Here is a 17,238-nt window from a genome sequence, read left to right as displayed (position 1 = left end):
GACGAGCCGCTAATCCCACTGGCCCAGATTTTGTCCACAGTCTGCTCCACATGTTGTTACGTTGTCATCCAACCAACTGCACACACACACACACACACACACCACGTCCCAATACCAAACGCACTCACACACATATATGGATTTATATACGTCTGCTCCACCCCCTCTCAGAATGCCTTGTTGCATCATGTGACCTTTACAAGTCATGTGACTCAGAAGCAGCTGCACCTGTAACCTACTGTACTGGGCTACAGCACATGCCGGCAGCAATGGTGGAAAAGAGCTGCTTCCATCTACAGTATGGAAGCAAGCCATGAGTCACCACGAAGAGGAAATGCAAAGATGGATGGGCTCATCATCTTCTTCATCATCATCATCATCGCAGAGGTGGCGGAGCGGCAGGGGTGGTGGCGCAGAGTGTCAATCCCCTGCTGTTTGTGGGTCATGTGCGCATATATTTTTATATTGTGTCTATTTTCTGCCTGTGTGGGTTCCTGTGATCAGATGTATGACTGTTCGCATGTGCCGGGATCTGAGGTGAGGCCCGCCTCGGAGCTTTGTGCATCGCTGCATCACCATGGCAACAGGTCTTCTCGACGCCGAACAACTCCGACACATCCGAGTAGCCGTTGGGCTGAGCTTAAAATGCTCGACATGCAGCACAAGAAAAAGACTGTAGCCTAAATATAAAAGCTGATACGAGGGATGGGAGGTGGGTGTGTATAGAAAGAGTATAGATGCTGAAAAAGAAGCAATGTTTCAAGCTCTTTTTTGTCTCTAGCAGGCCTCAGCCAGAGCAAAAGTCGACTGCACAATAATGCAATACAAAGATGTGAAGCTGAAAGTAAAGAACGCCTTTTAAAAATGAATAAAAACCAACATGCAAAAGGTTAAAAAAAACACACAACAGCACTTGCATTGATGCAAAATAACATCTCAGTTTTGGCAAAAAAAAACTGCTGGACCTTAGGGGGTCAGTGTCTGTGATATATAGTTTAATACTAGATCCATTGTGCCCTAAAAGTGATAAGCAAAACCATAAAATCAATTCTGAGACTGGCTGAAAGATGAAATCCAGATGCTTGAGAGTTTGGAGACAAACCCATTTTTTTCGACTAAGAGAATGATGCCAATTGAACTGACACTAGATGAAAGCAAAGATGACATTCTCCAAATTGCTATAAGGGATGATTCATGTTGGAAATCTTCTTTAGCTGAGAGAAATTGAAAGGCTGAAAACACTCTAAACCTGTCTAGTATGATGAATCAGTCACCTGCTTTTATCTGTCAGGGCCATTTCATAATTCTTCTCTTCTTTACTGTTTTTTGTCATTCCAGGCTCTACTTTTGCCTCCCTGCCCAGTAGTTTTCTCTCGTTATCACCTGCCCAGCAACCCACCTGCACAGCTGTTGCAAATCCCCTCATCAACCCCTCAGCAGCCTATATATACATGTTCCTGCCCCTGTTCCACAGTTGTTTGACAGATTTTTCAATTGTGAAACTTTGCTTAAACACCTGATCATGCAAACATTTAAAATGGCAAAAATTCACAGTGAAATCAATTCGTTCAGCTTGAATCACTCACAGGGGGGAAGTACATTCTCAAAAAGTCCATTGACAAACAACAAGCTCTCTAGTCATGGTGACCTTTGAGGGAGTAGAAAGCCAGAAAATCCACAGTGGAGGAAGCCGTTGTAGCTTCTTAGCTCTGTTGTACCATCCAGCTTTTTTGTTACCCTTTTTTGTCGGAGTGAATGAACTGTATGAACTATTGGCTACAGAGATAATATGCTTGCCCACCAAAGGCGAGGCTTATTTTCCCTTCAACAGTTGAATGAAACGATGAACAATCCTGAGTAGGGCTCCAACCACAGACTGTATAAAATAATGACTGTTTACTGAGGTGATAAATAAAGTGAGAAGTAGGGTTATTTTCTCATGAACTTCCATACAAACTGATCATTTTTGGGAGCCAGTGAAGTTACCCCCTGCTGGCCATTAGAGAGAATTCAGGTTTAAGTCACTTCTGCATTGGCTTCACTTTTCAGACCCTGAACCACACGCTTGACTCCAACTACCAATTTTTTTCATTATTGATTAATCAGCTAATTTTTGTCTAATAAATGTCAGAAAACAGCCTGTTATAATTTCCCAGAGTCGTTTTTTGTCCTAAACCCAAACATACTCTGCTTATTATCATGTATGACAAAGGAAAGTATTAAATCCTGCAGCTGAAACCAGCTAAATTTTGGTACTTTAGATTTTACAAAATAACTTAAATGATATCTTGATTATCAAAATAGATGTTTTGTTGATGCATCCTTGTTTGCTGATGGCATGCACAACATTAACACTGTTTCTCTGTCATTTTTAGGCTTTCAGTCAGGATCATGACACGCCTGAGGCTGCCAATTCCAAATTTCCTACTCCCCGTTTCCTACTCGTTTATTTCACTCATATGGTGAAAAGATTAACACTTATGCCAGCGCTTACTTACGTCCACAACCTTCAGATTTCATTGATCACTTTCATTTGAATAAAAACACTGAAAAATCTAAAGTTTAAGCCTGAGGGTTTTGATGGCTGATTATTCATTTCCCAGTGTTTTATCTCATCTGCCATTTCCTGCATTGTAAAATAAATACACAGCATTATATATAATCTCAACTAAAATATGTAAAAGTCATTCACTTGTACAGTTTCCATGTTTGTATAACAAGTATAACAGGTTAAATATAAGACTTGAGGAAATGCTTTTGCAGAATTTCAGTTTCAGCAGCTTCAGTCTAAAAATAGAAGCTTTCATAAACTTGCAAACTCAACATACTGATGAAAACACAGTAATTGTGGTTTATGTTCAGCTATTCTCAGACTATTATTATCACAGTATTGCTGTAATATAAGTGTTGGTATGTTTATCAGGTCAGTGGATCGTTCCACTTTCTCCTTTTCCCCCCCAGCCCAGTGATCATTTATTCCTTTTAGAATAAAACAATTCTTTAAAATCTGCAGTCTTTGAAGTCTGCCTGCTCGGCGGCTGTTACATTCAGTATCCATTCTGCAGATCAGTTCATCGCAAATCCACAGAGGAGGATGCAAGAGGATATGAGTGTTCACATACAGCCAGAGCTGGAGAACTGCAGCAAAAGAGCACAAAGAGCGAATTCACGAAGGAGGACCACGGCGGGCTGGAGTGGGGGGAGAGGGGAAGGAATAATGATGAAGACAATGAGCGGGGAGATGATGAGAGGAGCAGATGAAAGACAAGTACGATGATGCTGACGATGATGAGATGCAAGTAGCATTTCTGGGTGGGTGGACGGGGATAACAAAACGGGAGGGGGGAGCTGAAAGAAGAGAAGTTTACAACGGCTTCCTAGAGAAAAATGACTCCAGCTCCCCATCGCAGTAAATCATGTCACTTTGCTACATCCTGTCTGTTCTCAACTTCTCACCGGCCTGAAGGCGATAAACAGGCCTGCTGCCTTATTGGAAACAGATGTTGTGAATGGGAGAAAGGCAGACAGACAAAGAAAGAGAGAGAGAGAGAGAGAGCTAGAGGGCAGGGAGAGAAGTCATGGACTGACATAGAAATGCTTGATGGGAAAAAAAGGTTGGTAGCTTTGGCTCAAAGTCCTAATGAGATCAAAATGAGGGCTACTGGTTTCAGGTCAGCCGCCAGTAAAAGGGAGACAATGCTGCATGTCTGCCAAGATATTCTGGCCTGATTATTTCCTCCCCAACAAAGTGGAAACCAGTGACATGATCACATCTACAGTCTGTTTTCTATGATTTCAACTCGTGGAAAAGTTTAGCTTGTTTCATTTAGTGTTACTTCACTTATTTGTATTTGCAGTTTTTGCAGTGAAACATGACTCCAGACTGTGGTTTGTTCTACTTTTCTTAGCATTTCAAGCTGTTATTAATGCCAACATCTATCTATGCACCCATGAATTAATACTGTATACTAAACATTGAGTATAACCTTGTTTTTATGTCCTTTCCCTTTTACTTGTTTGTTATTATGTTCTCATTTGAACTGTTAGAAGAGGCCTGTGGGTGTCATTCGGCTGACCTTAAATCCACACAATAGATAAAGCAAATCTACTGTATGTTTATCTCTCATTCTCATCACCTCAATAAGTTTTCTCTCGCATCTTTGTTTAGACACAATCAGCCAAAATTGCAATAAAGAGCTGAAATGATGGGGCATTTTGCACAGTAAAGTGAAATGGTGACTATTTTGATCAATGTAATATATGTTGTAGGTATTTAACCTCCAAAATAGGTGGTTTTAAAGTGCACATTGGCCAATTTCAGCCAACAAATGTACGAAAGCCTTTACGTCTTGCAGCACATGTCCACGTCTACACAAGAACAATAAGTGTCTTCCGTGTTTTGAAGCTTGTCCAGCCTGTATAATCCTCTTAATCCAATCAACATCAACTCTCTCACATGAGGAGTTGACATGGGGAGGATGAGGTAAAAGCCTCATGCTAAATGTACAATCGGGTGATCTCACATTTTCACCTGCACGTGTGTGTGTGTGTGTGTGTGTGTGTGTGTGTGTGTGTGTGTGTGTGTGTGTGTGTGTGTGTGTGTGTGTGTGTGTGTGTGTGTGTGTGTGTGCGCTTGATGATATCCTAAAATGACTGAAATCTGCTCATCTGTGGCTGAATTTCCCTTTTGATATTCAGGTAAAAGTCACGCTACTAAAGGTGTAACATAACCCTGGCAGGCAACACACACACACACACACACACACACACACACACACACACACACACACACACACACACACACACACACACACACACACACAAAGAAAGAAAGAAAGAAAGAAAGTAAGAGACATATTTTCGTTTCTGTACACACTGAAACACATAGATATCTCTGCTGCTGTAACAGTTTGGCATCAATCAGTGTAAAATAAGCCAGGGCACATGTGGAGGCACTCACACGCACACATAATCGCGCACGAGCTCATTTGAATGGGGCAAATCTAAAACTGACCCAAATGGTTTGGAGATGATCCAGAGTGTAAAATTGATCCGTGAACAGACTGAGGTACCTTTGAGCCTTTAAACTGCAAATTAAAGCCAACCACGCCGCGAGTCACGCAGAGCGCACGCAACCAGCAAAAGTCCCTATGCAAATACCGTAAGACATGAAATGAAAGAAACCAACACAATGATCGTAAGTTGAGTCATTTCTTGCACAGATAAAAACAAACAAAAAAAACCCTACCCATGCTTTCAGCCCTCGTGGAAACTCCCAAAGATACCAGAGCTCACAATAGATGGCCACAGGTTGTATGAAGGGGACAGCATGAAAACAACTGGATGTCCAGTGTTAAGAGAGGGGTAGTGGAGGGTACGGGGTGACGTCACGGCCAGAGCTAGAAATGGATCAGACTTAATTAATAATAATAATAATAATGATACAGAAAGGTGGAAGGAAGAGGCAGATCTGTGGGAACGTTGTTGGGTGATGTGGTGGATTTCCCTCTGAAATGTAAAAAATAGCATCACATGGAAATATACCTGTAAAGTACCTCAAATTCTGTTTAAGTAGCTACAGAGTAAATATGAATTGGAAGGAAGATTGTACTCTTTATTTATGTCACTGATGGTTTTTCACATTATGTTTTTTGAGTGTTTTTTTGTTTTAGATTCTGTTTTAATTGATTTTCCCTTGATAAATGATTACACACTTAAAACTGAAAGTAAAGCCCCACTAACACTCACTTTCTCTTTTGGTATTGTACCGGCCACACTGATGCTTAACTGACAGTGTTGTGTGTACATCAGTGGAAGAAGATGTTGAAGGTCCTTATGCTTATCAGTTTTCTGTTGAAAGGTGAGAGACAAACCTCTATTTTCATTGTGGCAGCTTTATTAATAGCTTACAGGAAAGAGTACTGCCTTATAGTCATGTATATTTCTTCTTAAAAAGACTACAGTACATGATTATATAGCTTTTTTTTTTTAAAGTCATCTTCATTCAAAATGTTTATAAGGACAAAGATATTTGTATGAACATTTTTCTTTTAATCTAATGTGACTGGAGGTTTAAGCTTATTCATATTTGTATGTTGCCTGTTAGTTGTGAATATAATAAATGGATGTTTAGGGGCTGTGTATGAAAGTGCCAGGTTAAAGGGTAACAGAAGACCTGAAGATACATGTACTCATGCCTCATATTTTGAAAATCTGTCAAATGTGCATTTCTTTTAGATTATTATATTCAGAACTTTATCTTTCTTTATGGAGCTTCAAGCAGCTATATGTTAAAAGCCAGGGAATAAGGCAAATGTTTCATTGAATATTATATTTGTTATTATATGTATATTATTGTATACTACAACCCAGTGCAATAGTTTGCTTCAAGTAAGTCTAACAGGTAGATTATTGGTGTAACTGGTCCTGATCCAGAGGAATAGGAAAAAGTAAAGGGGGGGGGGGGGGGGGGTTTAGAGGGGGCCATCATGGCAATAAATTACAGCTTTCTTCACTAATGCACCTTTCAATATAGAAAAATGGAGGCATGGTAGTATGCTCATTACTGATAGCGAACAAGCACCTGTCAATTTAGACTGGTCCACAGTATTTTACGTGGAGAATGTCTCAAAAACAGCTACTTGTTCTCTTTGCCTGTTTTCAACCTCTGTGTTCACCACAACCAACCAGTGTCACATTTATGACTTAGTTTGAAGCTTAAAGTGACTCATTCTTTTTCTCTTTTAACCTCATTCAGTGTTTTTTGTGCTTTACCTGCAGCTTGCATATTTCTTTTCCTCCATGCAGGTCAAACAGCTGTGATTCAAACACAGCAGACTGTGATGGTAAAAGTAGGAGAAGATGTTCATCTCAGCTGTCAGCTCATGCAGACTAAAGATGTTCTTCAGGTCACCTGGCAGAAAGATTTACCTGAGGAGAAGAAGAATATCGCCACATACAGTGAACACTTTGGACAAACAGTGAATCCTGGTTTTAAGGATAAAGTGGAGTTTAAAGATGCTGGACTGAAGAACTGCTCTATAGTTATCAGGAAGGTGATGGAGCAGGATGAAGGCTGCTATCTCTGTTTGTTTAACACGTATCCTGATGGTTCTCTGACAGGAAGAACCTGCATCCAGCTCTATGGTGAGGACTAACTTAATCCTGAAACTTATTTTCATTATGATCGATAGAAAACTGAAACAGCATTAATGTGACAGATGCTTTTTCACCAGTAACAGACGATTCTTTTTAGGCCAAACAAGCTAATTTACTAGACATTGAGTTTCATGTCAAAGCTGATGTCTGTAAGAAATGAATTCATGTGAAACAGTATTTCTTTAATGTTGTGTGTTTGCAGAGCTGCATGAACCCATTCTACAAATCAGAGAATCAAACTCTACTGAAGAGACAGTTGTGTCCTGCTCGGCCACAGGTCGTCCTGCTCCCACAGTAACTCTGAATGTCACACAACAAGACCTCTACTTCTCTAACAGCAGCACAGTCAGTGTCACCAACACCAACGCTACAGTCACTGTCACCACTACAGCTGTGCTGTCTGGTTTCCATGGAAACGGTGCACAGGTTGGATGTGCAGCAGGACTGCTCTCAGTCCCTGAAATTCAGGTGTTTAAGACGATTCCTGCAGTCAATCAAACATCTGATGATGGTGAGAAACACTTCAAGAACCACTGATTTATAAATCAATTAATATTTTCTAAATCTGATGTTTGGGTTTAATTTTTCAGGTTTTGGTGATGAATCTGAATCTGATAAGAGTAAGTTAACATTAAAGTGGATCTCAAGTCTTAATTCACATTTAAACTGCAGTAGCTTTATGAATGTTAAGTGCTCACATTTCTTCTTCTCTTTCTCATAGATGTCACTTTGATCCCAGCAGTGGTCGTTTGTATTGCTGTAGTCATCACTGTCGTTTTACGGCTCAAACATAAACATAAGAAGAGGTAATTTCAACTTTAAATTCAGTATCTGTCTTGTTGTGATACCAGAGTCTCACAGTTAATATGCCAATAATTTATTAACATTAAGAGCATACACAGAGTTTAAAGAATCTATACAGACAAAATCTATAAATAAATAATATAAAAATATTCTTAAATCCTTCAGTCTGTTACACAGGGACGCTGAGGAGTTCAAGATGTTAAAAGAACCAATCAAAGACGACCATTTCATAATTCACTTTTACATATTGTTTATTAATTACTTCTTCAGGAAATGATTTAATCTGTCGTCTCTCTGTTTATTTTGACAGTTAAGTTCCTTTCTGTCTCTATATCTCTCTAACTAATGTGTTATTTATACATGAAGCTCATATTGATGTACTTTACTCTTCATGGCTCATTGTGTACTCATAGTCAGTCTGTTTATCCACATAACTGTTAACTGTCAGTGTGATTCAGTGATAGTAATATATATGATGTATTATATGTTATAATGTGGGTGGAAACTGACTCACATCTTAGAACACGCTTAATGAAGCAGGAGAATGAATGCCTGACATAGAAAATGACTGTACATTTGTTTTTGGTTATATCTCTGCTTGAGTTCCCGTCCTTTGGCTGAGTGGGGTTTTCCCTAATTAAGTGGAGCTGCCTCCCTATTGGACACCTTCCTTCCATCTACCTCATCAGCCAAAGTATAAGAACACTGGTCTTCTCAAGATTCATCGCCAGATTGTTTCTGCTGCTACTTGTGGTAACTGTAAGCTCAAACCTCTGAACTCCAAGAGAATCTTCCAGTGACTGATACTCCAGTGTGTTGTGTTTGTTGCATTGTTTTACCAGTGCCTTTTCTTTGTTTTTTCCAGCTCCACCCAGCCTCTCCACCTCAGCCTCAAACTAAACCCTTAGCCAGTCAGATTGAACCTTTTTTGTAGTAAATCCTTTTTCCCATCACTCCACTGTATCTGCATCTGCTTTTGGGTCCCAGTGGACATTTGAGGTGTTTCTTAATGATGAAACATCATCAGTCTGTACTGTTCCAATTCAAAGTCCACATCTACCTACTGTCCAAATATGCACATATAGTGACAGATAATCACACATGAGCTCATTTGAATGCTACAAATGTAAAACTGATCCTAATTGTTTGGAGATGAAATCTTCTAAAGTGTATTATTGATCTGAACTGACAAAAACAATGCAGTAAAATCAGAATAATATGGTGAAAGGGAGCAGACTGAGGTATGTTTGTGCCTTTAAAATGATTGATCAGAGATGCAAATTAAAGCCAAATACGCCGCGCATCACACAGAGAGCATGCTACCAGCAAAGGTCGATAATTGTGGATCAATATTATAGATTTATCCAACTATCACTTGATATTCTTTATTAATAGTGAAATAGTATATGAGTATGTTTTCAACCCCTTTAACTTGCCAAAGCACACAAATCTTCAGATCTTCATCTGTAAAATGACTGAAGCTAAAAACGTCACTTTAGCCTTTAACTAGCTTGTCTATCAGTCATCTTCATACTCATGCACTACAGCACTTCTTTTAAAACATTGTATATTTATCCATCTTTCATTACATTAATGTTTTTTTATGTTACAATGTTTTATGTTACATTTATGTTCTTTTAATGTGATGCCCTTCATAAATACAGACTTTAGTGTGATTAATACAGTATGCATAGCATGGCCAGTGTTGACAGAAATGGAAAGGTTCATACAAAGCAGCAATTGTTCTTTACAGTATGATTCATTTTTCACACAGCTTGTTAAACAGAATGACTGTAGTACTTCAAATGAGGCTGGACTTTCCTATAATTGACCTCACTTTCCGTTGATTCCTAAATGTCAAAAGTCATACTCATGTTTACTGTTATCAAAATATCATGGAATACCAGAGAAAATGACAATAAACCCTCAAACCACCGAATGCGTATTCACACTTCTTCTTTCTGTTTTCTTTTGGGGACTTTTCTTATCACATGGGATTAATGGAGTTTTTGTCAAAGAGAGTGACATCACAGCTGATCATTACAGTAGTAATATTAGAAATATTAACATGAATAATTAGAGAATAGAAGTTTAAATAAATGTTAGTTTCAGAGTGTCAAATGAGGTTGAAATTAGTCTAGGCTTACTTTTTCGCTTCTCCTCATTGTTGCTCTTCATTGCAGAACTTTAAAAAGTAATTAAAATATAATTAATTAATATAATTTTTAGTATATTATCAGATGTACTTACTCCACTGTTTCATATAAATGGCCTGCCTAATGACCTCATAGCAAATTCCCTCCCATAGTTTCACTTTCTCTGTCACACTTCACACACTTCACAACTGGCAGTGTTGGTTGTGCCAGTGGAAGAAGATGTTGCAGATCCTGGTACTAACCAGTTTGCTGTTGGAAGGTGAGAGACAAACCTCCTCTACTATCATTGTAGCAGCTTTATTAGTAGCTTAAAGAACAGAGTACAGTCTTTTTTATTATCATGTATGTTTTTTTGGTTTCTTAAAAAAAACATGATTATATAGCTTCTTTTTTTAAAAAGTCATCCACATTCAAAATGTTTAGAAGTGCAAAGATATTTTAGTGGAAATCCAAAATGTGCTTTTTACAAAATATTTATTCCCTCAGCTGGATGGAAGGTAAAGCTCATTTGTGTTTTTATGTTGCCTATTAGTTGTGAATATAGTGTAATAAATAGATATTGAGGACGCAAGCACAAACGTGGTAGTTCAAAGTTTTAAAAAAAATGGAGTAATGTTTGACCTGTCATGCAACCATATTGGACTATCACTGTGCAAGCAGGCAAGCATTATAAAAATTAGATTTTTTTTCCCTTCTAGATTTGAGAGGTGAAACAGTAAATTAAGCTAAAATCTGTGCTCCAAGATGTACTCATGCATAGTGTTTTGAAAACCTGTCAAACTGCATTTCTTTTAGATTGCAATATTCAGCACTTTACCTTTCTTTATGTGCAAGTCTAACAGGTAGATAATGAGTGTGACCAGCTGATATAGATAAATGATGATATAATACTTTTTGTCCTTGTGATCATATGGGATGAGAGAGAAGTAGGTGTTTTTTACTCCGCCAGAGGAGGGAAACTGTGTGTGGGTGAGGGAGGGTGAATAATGAGAAGTTGATGGCTGAGAACGCTGAGGCCTTGAAGTCATGCTTGATGAATCATGGACATTTCCATAATTTCAGTCTTAGAGACAGTTTGAGGCCATTTTCAAGCATGTTTTGACATTATTAAGGGAACAAGGTTGTACTGTCTTTCCTTTAAAGTCAATCAAAGGTTACCAAGGATTAAATCCACTCATCTCAAGCATGTCTTGTCACACTGCCATGGCTGAAATATTAGCAGAAATTTATAACAGAAATTGTTTTGAAATGTTCACATCAATCTAAAGTAGACACACAGTTTAAACTACATATTTCTTTTCCTCCATGCAGGTCTAACAGATGTGATACAAACACAGCAGACTGTGATGGTAAAAGTAGGAGAAGATGTTCATCTCAGCTGTCAGCTCATGCAGAATAAAAAGGTTCTTCAGGTCACCTGGCAGAAAGATTTACCTGAGGAGGAGAAGAATATCGCCACTTACAGTGAACACTTTGGACAAACAGTGAATGATGGTTTTCAGGGGAAAGTGGAGTTTAAAGATGCTGGACTGAAGAACTGCTCCATAGTTATCAGGAAGGTGATGGAGCAGGATGAAGGCTGCTATCTCTGTTTGTTTAACACGTATCCTGATGGATCTCTGACAGGAAGAACCTGCCTCCAGCTCTATGGTGAGGTCTTACTTAGGCCTGCATTTTATGAATTAATCTGTTCATTATTGTCTCAATTTATCATTTTATCCATGCAATCTAAAAAAAACTGAAAAAAGCTGATGTCTGTAAGAAATGAATTCATGTGAAACAGTATTTCTTTAATGTTGTGTCTTTGCAGAGCTGCATGAACCCATTCTACAAATCAGAGAATCAAACTCTACTGAAGAGACAGTTGTGTCCTGCTCGGCCACAGGTCGTCCTGCTCCCACAGTAACTCTGAATGTCCCACAACAAGACCTCTACTTCTCTAACAGCAGCACAGTCAGTGTCACCAACACCAACGCTACAGTCACTGTCACCACTACAGCTGTGCTGTCTGGTTTCCATGGAAACGACACAGAAGTTGGATGTGCAGCAGGACTGCTCTCAGTCCCCGAAATTCAGGTGTTTAAGACGATTCCTGCAGTCAATCAATCATCTGATGATGGTGAGAAATACTTCAAAAACCACTGATTTATAGATTGATTATCATTTTATAAATCTGATGTTTGGGTTTAATTTTCCAGGTTTTAGTGATGAATCTGGATCTGATAAGAGTAAGTTAACTTTAGTTAAGTCAAAATTTGCATTAAACTGTAATTGCTTTATGAATGTTTAGTGTTCCATATCACATTTTTACTCTTTTTCTCATAGATCAGATTGGTGCACTGGTCACAGCAGTGGTCAGTGTTTGTGTTGCTGTAGTCATCACTGTTATCATTGTCCTGCTACGTAAACATAAGAAGAGGTAATTTCAACTTTTAACTCAGTATCTGTCTTGTTGTGATACCAGAGTCTCACAGTTAATATGGTAATAATGTATTCACATTAAGAGGATACACAGAGCGTAAAGCATCTATACAGACAACATCTATAAAGAAACAATATTTACATGTTCTTAAATCCACTTCAGTAAATTATTTAATCTGTCTTCTCTCTGTTTATTTTGACAGTTAATTTCCTTTCTGTCTCTATATCTCTCTAACTAATGTGTTATTTGTACATGAAGCTGATTTTGATGCACTTTACTCTTCATGGCTCATTGTGTACTCATAGTCAGCCTGTTTATCTACATAACTGTTAACTGTCAGAGTGATTCAGTGATAGAAATATGTATGATATATTATAATAATGTGAGTGGAAATTGGCTCATGTCTTGTTTTTATCTAAAGGTCCAAAACATCTTTTAATGGAGATGGACAACGAGCAGATCAGACTACAGATGTCTGAGGGGACGGAATGGGAGAAACCAGAATAATCATCTTCTACAGTTCTCCTGATCATCTGCACACCTGAAGTCCATTCGACTAATCAACTCCCAGTAGTATATCTACCTGGCTCAGAGTTCCAGTCACTGCCAGATTGTCTGTTTCTCTCCCACCAGTCTTTTATTATGGAACGCCAAGTGAGTCAAAATTCACCTGGTTTCAGGCGACACTTGTTTAATGCCTGGTAGCGCATGCAAATATTGACCCTTTTGCCTTTCCATATTTAAAACATATTTGACACTTTACACGTCACCAACTAAACTATGACACAGGAATAATTATTCAGCACTTACATTATCATGGACACACATGAACACAAATCAAGTTTCACACAGTATTAATTAGAAAAAACTCCCACAATACTCTACTATGATGTTGAATATGTTGATAATACTTTTATAGGATTTTGTGAATTTTTGTACTCGTTAAGGATCTGAGATACTGATACTAAGGATACTGACTGAATACAGTTCACATTCTATTCAGAACTGCTGCTTAACTGTTGTGTTTTTAATGTTTTATTGTTTAATGATTTGTTAGTATTTATTTACTACATTTTACCTGAAAACAACTTTAATTTAAACATCTTTAAACTCAGTGTTAAATTTAGTAACTATGACAGTTTTCTCCATTACCACAGCTGTGTTGTCATTTAGCATGCCATTAAACTTAAATATCAAAAGAAAGTGAAGATTTTCTTGTCCACTGAGTCACCAACAAACTGACAAAACAGGTTTAATCCAGACATAAAATACTTTATTAGAAAAAGAATTTATAATCAAACACACAAGGCTCAGTCTAAAAATTAAAATAAAATAGAGTTTAGTTCTGAACCTGATGAAATGTCAGGATCGGACTGGCACAGTTTAGGAGTAACAACAACAAATCACTCTTTGTGTACGTTCAGACGTGGCATATCAGAAGCAACCATGCAGGAAGGCTTCTGAATCTGAACAGAGGAGGAAGAGGAGGAGGGCATCTTTTTGTAGTTAAACTAAGTTGACAGGCATAAGAGGAGCTACTGCGGCATTAAACATCACCGAGAAAGAGGGTAAACAAAAACAGATTAAGAGGACACACACAGGCACATGTTGTTTGAGTCGATTTACATCACCTGCGGCGGCAGTTTTACTGTACCTCTGACCCTCATCTGACCCAAATATTCATTCTTTGGTTTTTATAGTTGTTGTTTTTTACAGCTGATTACATAAAACAATGCAATCTCTTGACATTTTTCATCAGTGCTTGTGTTTTTATGCTTAACTTATTGTAAGAGTGTAAACCCAAGTACGATCCAGCATTGTATGTTTTATCCCAACCATAAGTTTTCATTTGGGGCAGCAGCTGACAGGTCAGTCACATTTGAATCTGGCTAAGCATAAGCTCAGCTAATTTATGCAACATTTTTATGCTTAAAATAACTCCTAGCCTTCAACTAACCCAAATCTTTTGCTCGACATCAGCAGCTTTGATAGCCATGATCCATTACATGAGCTGGTGTCTCGCTGAGAGATCAGGGAATCAAACAGTTTATAGCGTTCTGTGCAGCTGTCACAGTTTCAGCGGTATAACAGGCCAGTACTTTGGCTGTTTACGGTCACATTTGCTGTCAAAAGTGAGCTGCATCGCCGCTTCCATGGCCAGGATCTTGGCTGCGTCCTTGCCGTACAGCTTCTTCATCTCAGCCGCGCGTCTCTCACCAGGTCGTTCAAAGGGAGGAGCTGCACTGCTCCGCCAGGAGACGACATGCATGTCCTGGTCAGCTGGCACGTAGCTGTCATGCTGCTCTGCTTCCATCTGCTGCTGCTTCTCTGCAAGGACAGGAAACGATTCATTTATAGACACACAGCAGGCAGTCTAATCACCTTACACCCCATTTTTAACTCAAGTTATTGGTATGATTATTTGAGTCGCTCTAGTGCTCAAAAATATTCACAAAACTTTTCTAAGCTCATGATAGTGTCACTCTCGTCTCTCTTACTCAGCTCCTCTCTGTGTTTCTCTGTATGGGCGAAGTACTGCCGGAGCTCCTCGCTGATCTCCATGTTGCTGACGTCACACTCGATCTCACTGTCCGAGCTGCTCTCCTCGTCTCCATCCTCTCCGTCTTCGCTGTCTCCCTCTCCGGCGTCGTGCCAGTCGGCGTAGCGTTCCTGGCTGCTGGGACACTGAGGGTGGAAGTAGCTGGGGCAGTAGGAAGCCTTTAAGGCCTTTTGGTAGGCACGCCTGTGTCTCTGGTGCCAAGCCATAGCCTGCTGGTAATGCTGCCAGTAGCGACTGTATACTGGGCTGGAGAACCAGGACATCACGGTGCTTATGTCCTCCTGCTAAAGACAAGGATCAAACAGTACAGAGATAGTTAGTCTCCTATTATCTAGTTATGGATTAATTTAAAGGTATATTCAACATTTGTGCACACTGGTGGCTCCACATAGAAGTTGAAAACCCACAGAAAACAATTAACAATGATGACTAGACTATTGCACTCAGTAGAGCTCAGATGTCAGCCAGGTAAAAAGTCTTAGTTTTCTTTCAGATGCATAGAATAATGTAATGGATGCATGAGCCATGACAAAGGCCAAAATGTGGCAACAGACTATTTTTTTAGCCTAGCTGATTGCTGGAAATGCCTTTTGGTGCACTTGTTGATCGCTTGCGGCCCCTACTGGACGGTTAACAGGCTTGAGGTGACCATGAGAGGTAATTGAGCATACAGTGTTATAAATGTAGCCTACGGATGATATGGTGCAATCCCACTCTTTGATTTAAGTTAAAGCTGCAAGTAACAATTATTTAATCACTGATTTATGATTTTATCGATTAATTGAATCACTTTGTCTAGAAAATGTCCACCCAAACACACAGATATTCAGTTTGCTTTGGTGAATGACAGAGAAAAGCATGAAAAGAAGCTAAAACCAACACTTTTCTTTAGCATAATTTATAACCTTTACAAATGACGTAATGAGTGTTATATTATCAAAATAGTCGCTGATTCATTTTCTATTGATTGACTAATCTATTAATCGACTAATAGCAACTTAATGTGAGGGAGGTTTGTTTCTCTGAGCTCATTGGTTTGTCTTACCATGACTGGAGGTGCTCTGCTAACACTGCTAACACTGTAGCATCCACAAGCCTGCAGCTAGTGGACAAAATCTGAAAGATACACACATATTGACATTAACAACAAGCACATACAGAGAAAGAGAAACAGTATCTGCCCATTTTAAGGTAAAATAGTCAGCTACAATAAAAAACATTAAGATAACTTTGTGAGTTTAGTCTGAATTTGGTCGAAGCAAGAAATTTGCCCAACTTTATGTCAAGCGACACCACACACAACATATACATGCACACAAAATATAGATTAAACATGTAAAATTATATCTTAAATGGTCAATTTCTCTCATTTACAGACATTTGTTTACCTGTGATGTCAGTTTACTACTGGCGGCTCTTCTTCTCAGGTTTTTTCCCAGCAGCCTTTGAGCCGCAGCAACGTCACTGCCGGCTGCGTAGCGCCATCCAGTGGGCAATGCGGGAACATGCAATAACAAAATGACACATTTATTGATTATTTGATCAATGAAAAGTCACACTTTATGAAACATGTAATATGAAATATCACATGATAGATCGAATGTAATAAATATATTAAATCCAGGTGACTTCACTGTTGTCTATTTTACAGTTATAATATATAACAAAATAAATATAATTAACAAATTAACTATCAAATCAAACATCAAATTTAATCCTTTATTTCATTATTGCAATTGGACATAGTACAAAAAGGTGACAAATTAGACAAACATAGAGAGACAATAGTACAATAAACAACACAGCAGACAAGCTCTTGAGCGCACAAGATACACAATTTGCATCTTTCATGACATTTCATGACATTAGACTGCGGCCTACGTAGGAGGCCTGTGTTTCAGTTTCACTCCTCTCATGTTTCATATGCAATATTATTCTTAAAGGGACATCAAAATTCATCTTTGTGTCTCTGTACTACCTGCTTGGTGTTTATAATGTAGTACAATGGAGTAATATGTATTCTGTGCGTGCATGTAAAGACAGGAAGGCTCTGACCAATCAATCCACTAATTGTTAACAGGTGTGGTTTGCACCTTCAGACTCTGATCTGGAGCTTGGAGTTTTAGTCATTCACTGGT

The 17,238-nt window shown here is 38.7% G+C and overlaps 3 protein-coding genes across 3 annotated transcripts; 2 read left to right on the top strand and 1 right to left on the bottom strand.

Moving 5' to 3' along the window:
* The first annotated feature begins 342 nt into the window (after window positions 1–342).
* Window positions 343–7,695, top strand: LOC134006555 (OX-2 membrane glycoprotein-like). Its single transcript, XM_062445471.1, has 6 exons — window positions 343–417; window positions 505–675; window positions 785–844; window positions 5,812–5,860; window positions 6,808–7,146; window positions 7,361–7,695. The coding sequence occupies exons 1-6, from the start codon at window positions 343–345 to the stop codon at window positions 7,693–7,695; spliced, it is 1,029 nt and encodes a 342-aa protein (XP_062301455.1).
* Window positions 7,696–10,337: 2,642 nt separating this feature from the next.
* On the top strand, window positions 10,338–12,541 carry LOC134006554 (OX-2 membrane glycoprotein-like). Its single transcript, XM_062445470.1, has 5 exons — window positions 10,338–10,352; window positions 11,390–11,768; window positions 11,929–12,237; window positions 12,317–12,346; window positions 12,444–12,541. The coding sequence occupies exons 1-5, from the start codon at window positions 10,338–10,340 to the stop codon at window positions 12,539–12,541; spliced, it is 831 nt and encodes a 276-aa protein (XP_062301454.1).
* Window positions 12,542–13,797: 1,256 nt separating this feature from the next.
* gemin8 (gem (nuclear organelle) associated protein 8) lies at window positions 13,798–16,554 on the bottom strand. The gene is made up of 4 exons (XM_062414650.1): window positions 16,489–16,554; window positions 16,146–16,216; window positions 15,039–15,384; window positions 13,798–14,868 (listed from the first exon to the last, which is right to left on the bottom strand). The coding sequence occupies exons 2-4, from the start codon at window positions 16,146–16,148 to the stop codon at window positions 14,609–14,611; spliced, it is 609 nt and encodes a 202-aa protein (XP_062270634.1). The 5' UTR covers window positions 16,149–16,216; window positions 16,489–16,554; the 3' UTR covers window positions 13,798–14,608.
* Window positions 16,555–17,238: the final 684 nt, after the last annotated feature.

The sequence above is a fragment of the Scomber scombrus genome, chromosome 24, assembly GCF_963691925.1.
Source record: "Scomber scombrus chromosome 24, fScoSco1.1, whole genome shotgun sequence".
NCBI lineage: Eukaryota > Metazoa > Chordata > Actinopteri > Scombriformes > Scombridae > Scomber > Scomber scombrus.
Note: the sequence above shows the minus strand (reverse complement) of the source record. Positions and strands in the feature narration are given on the sequence as shown.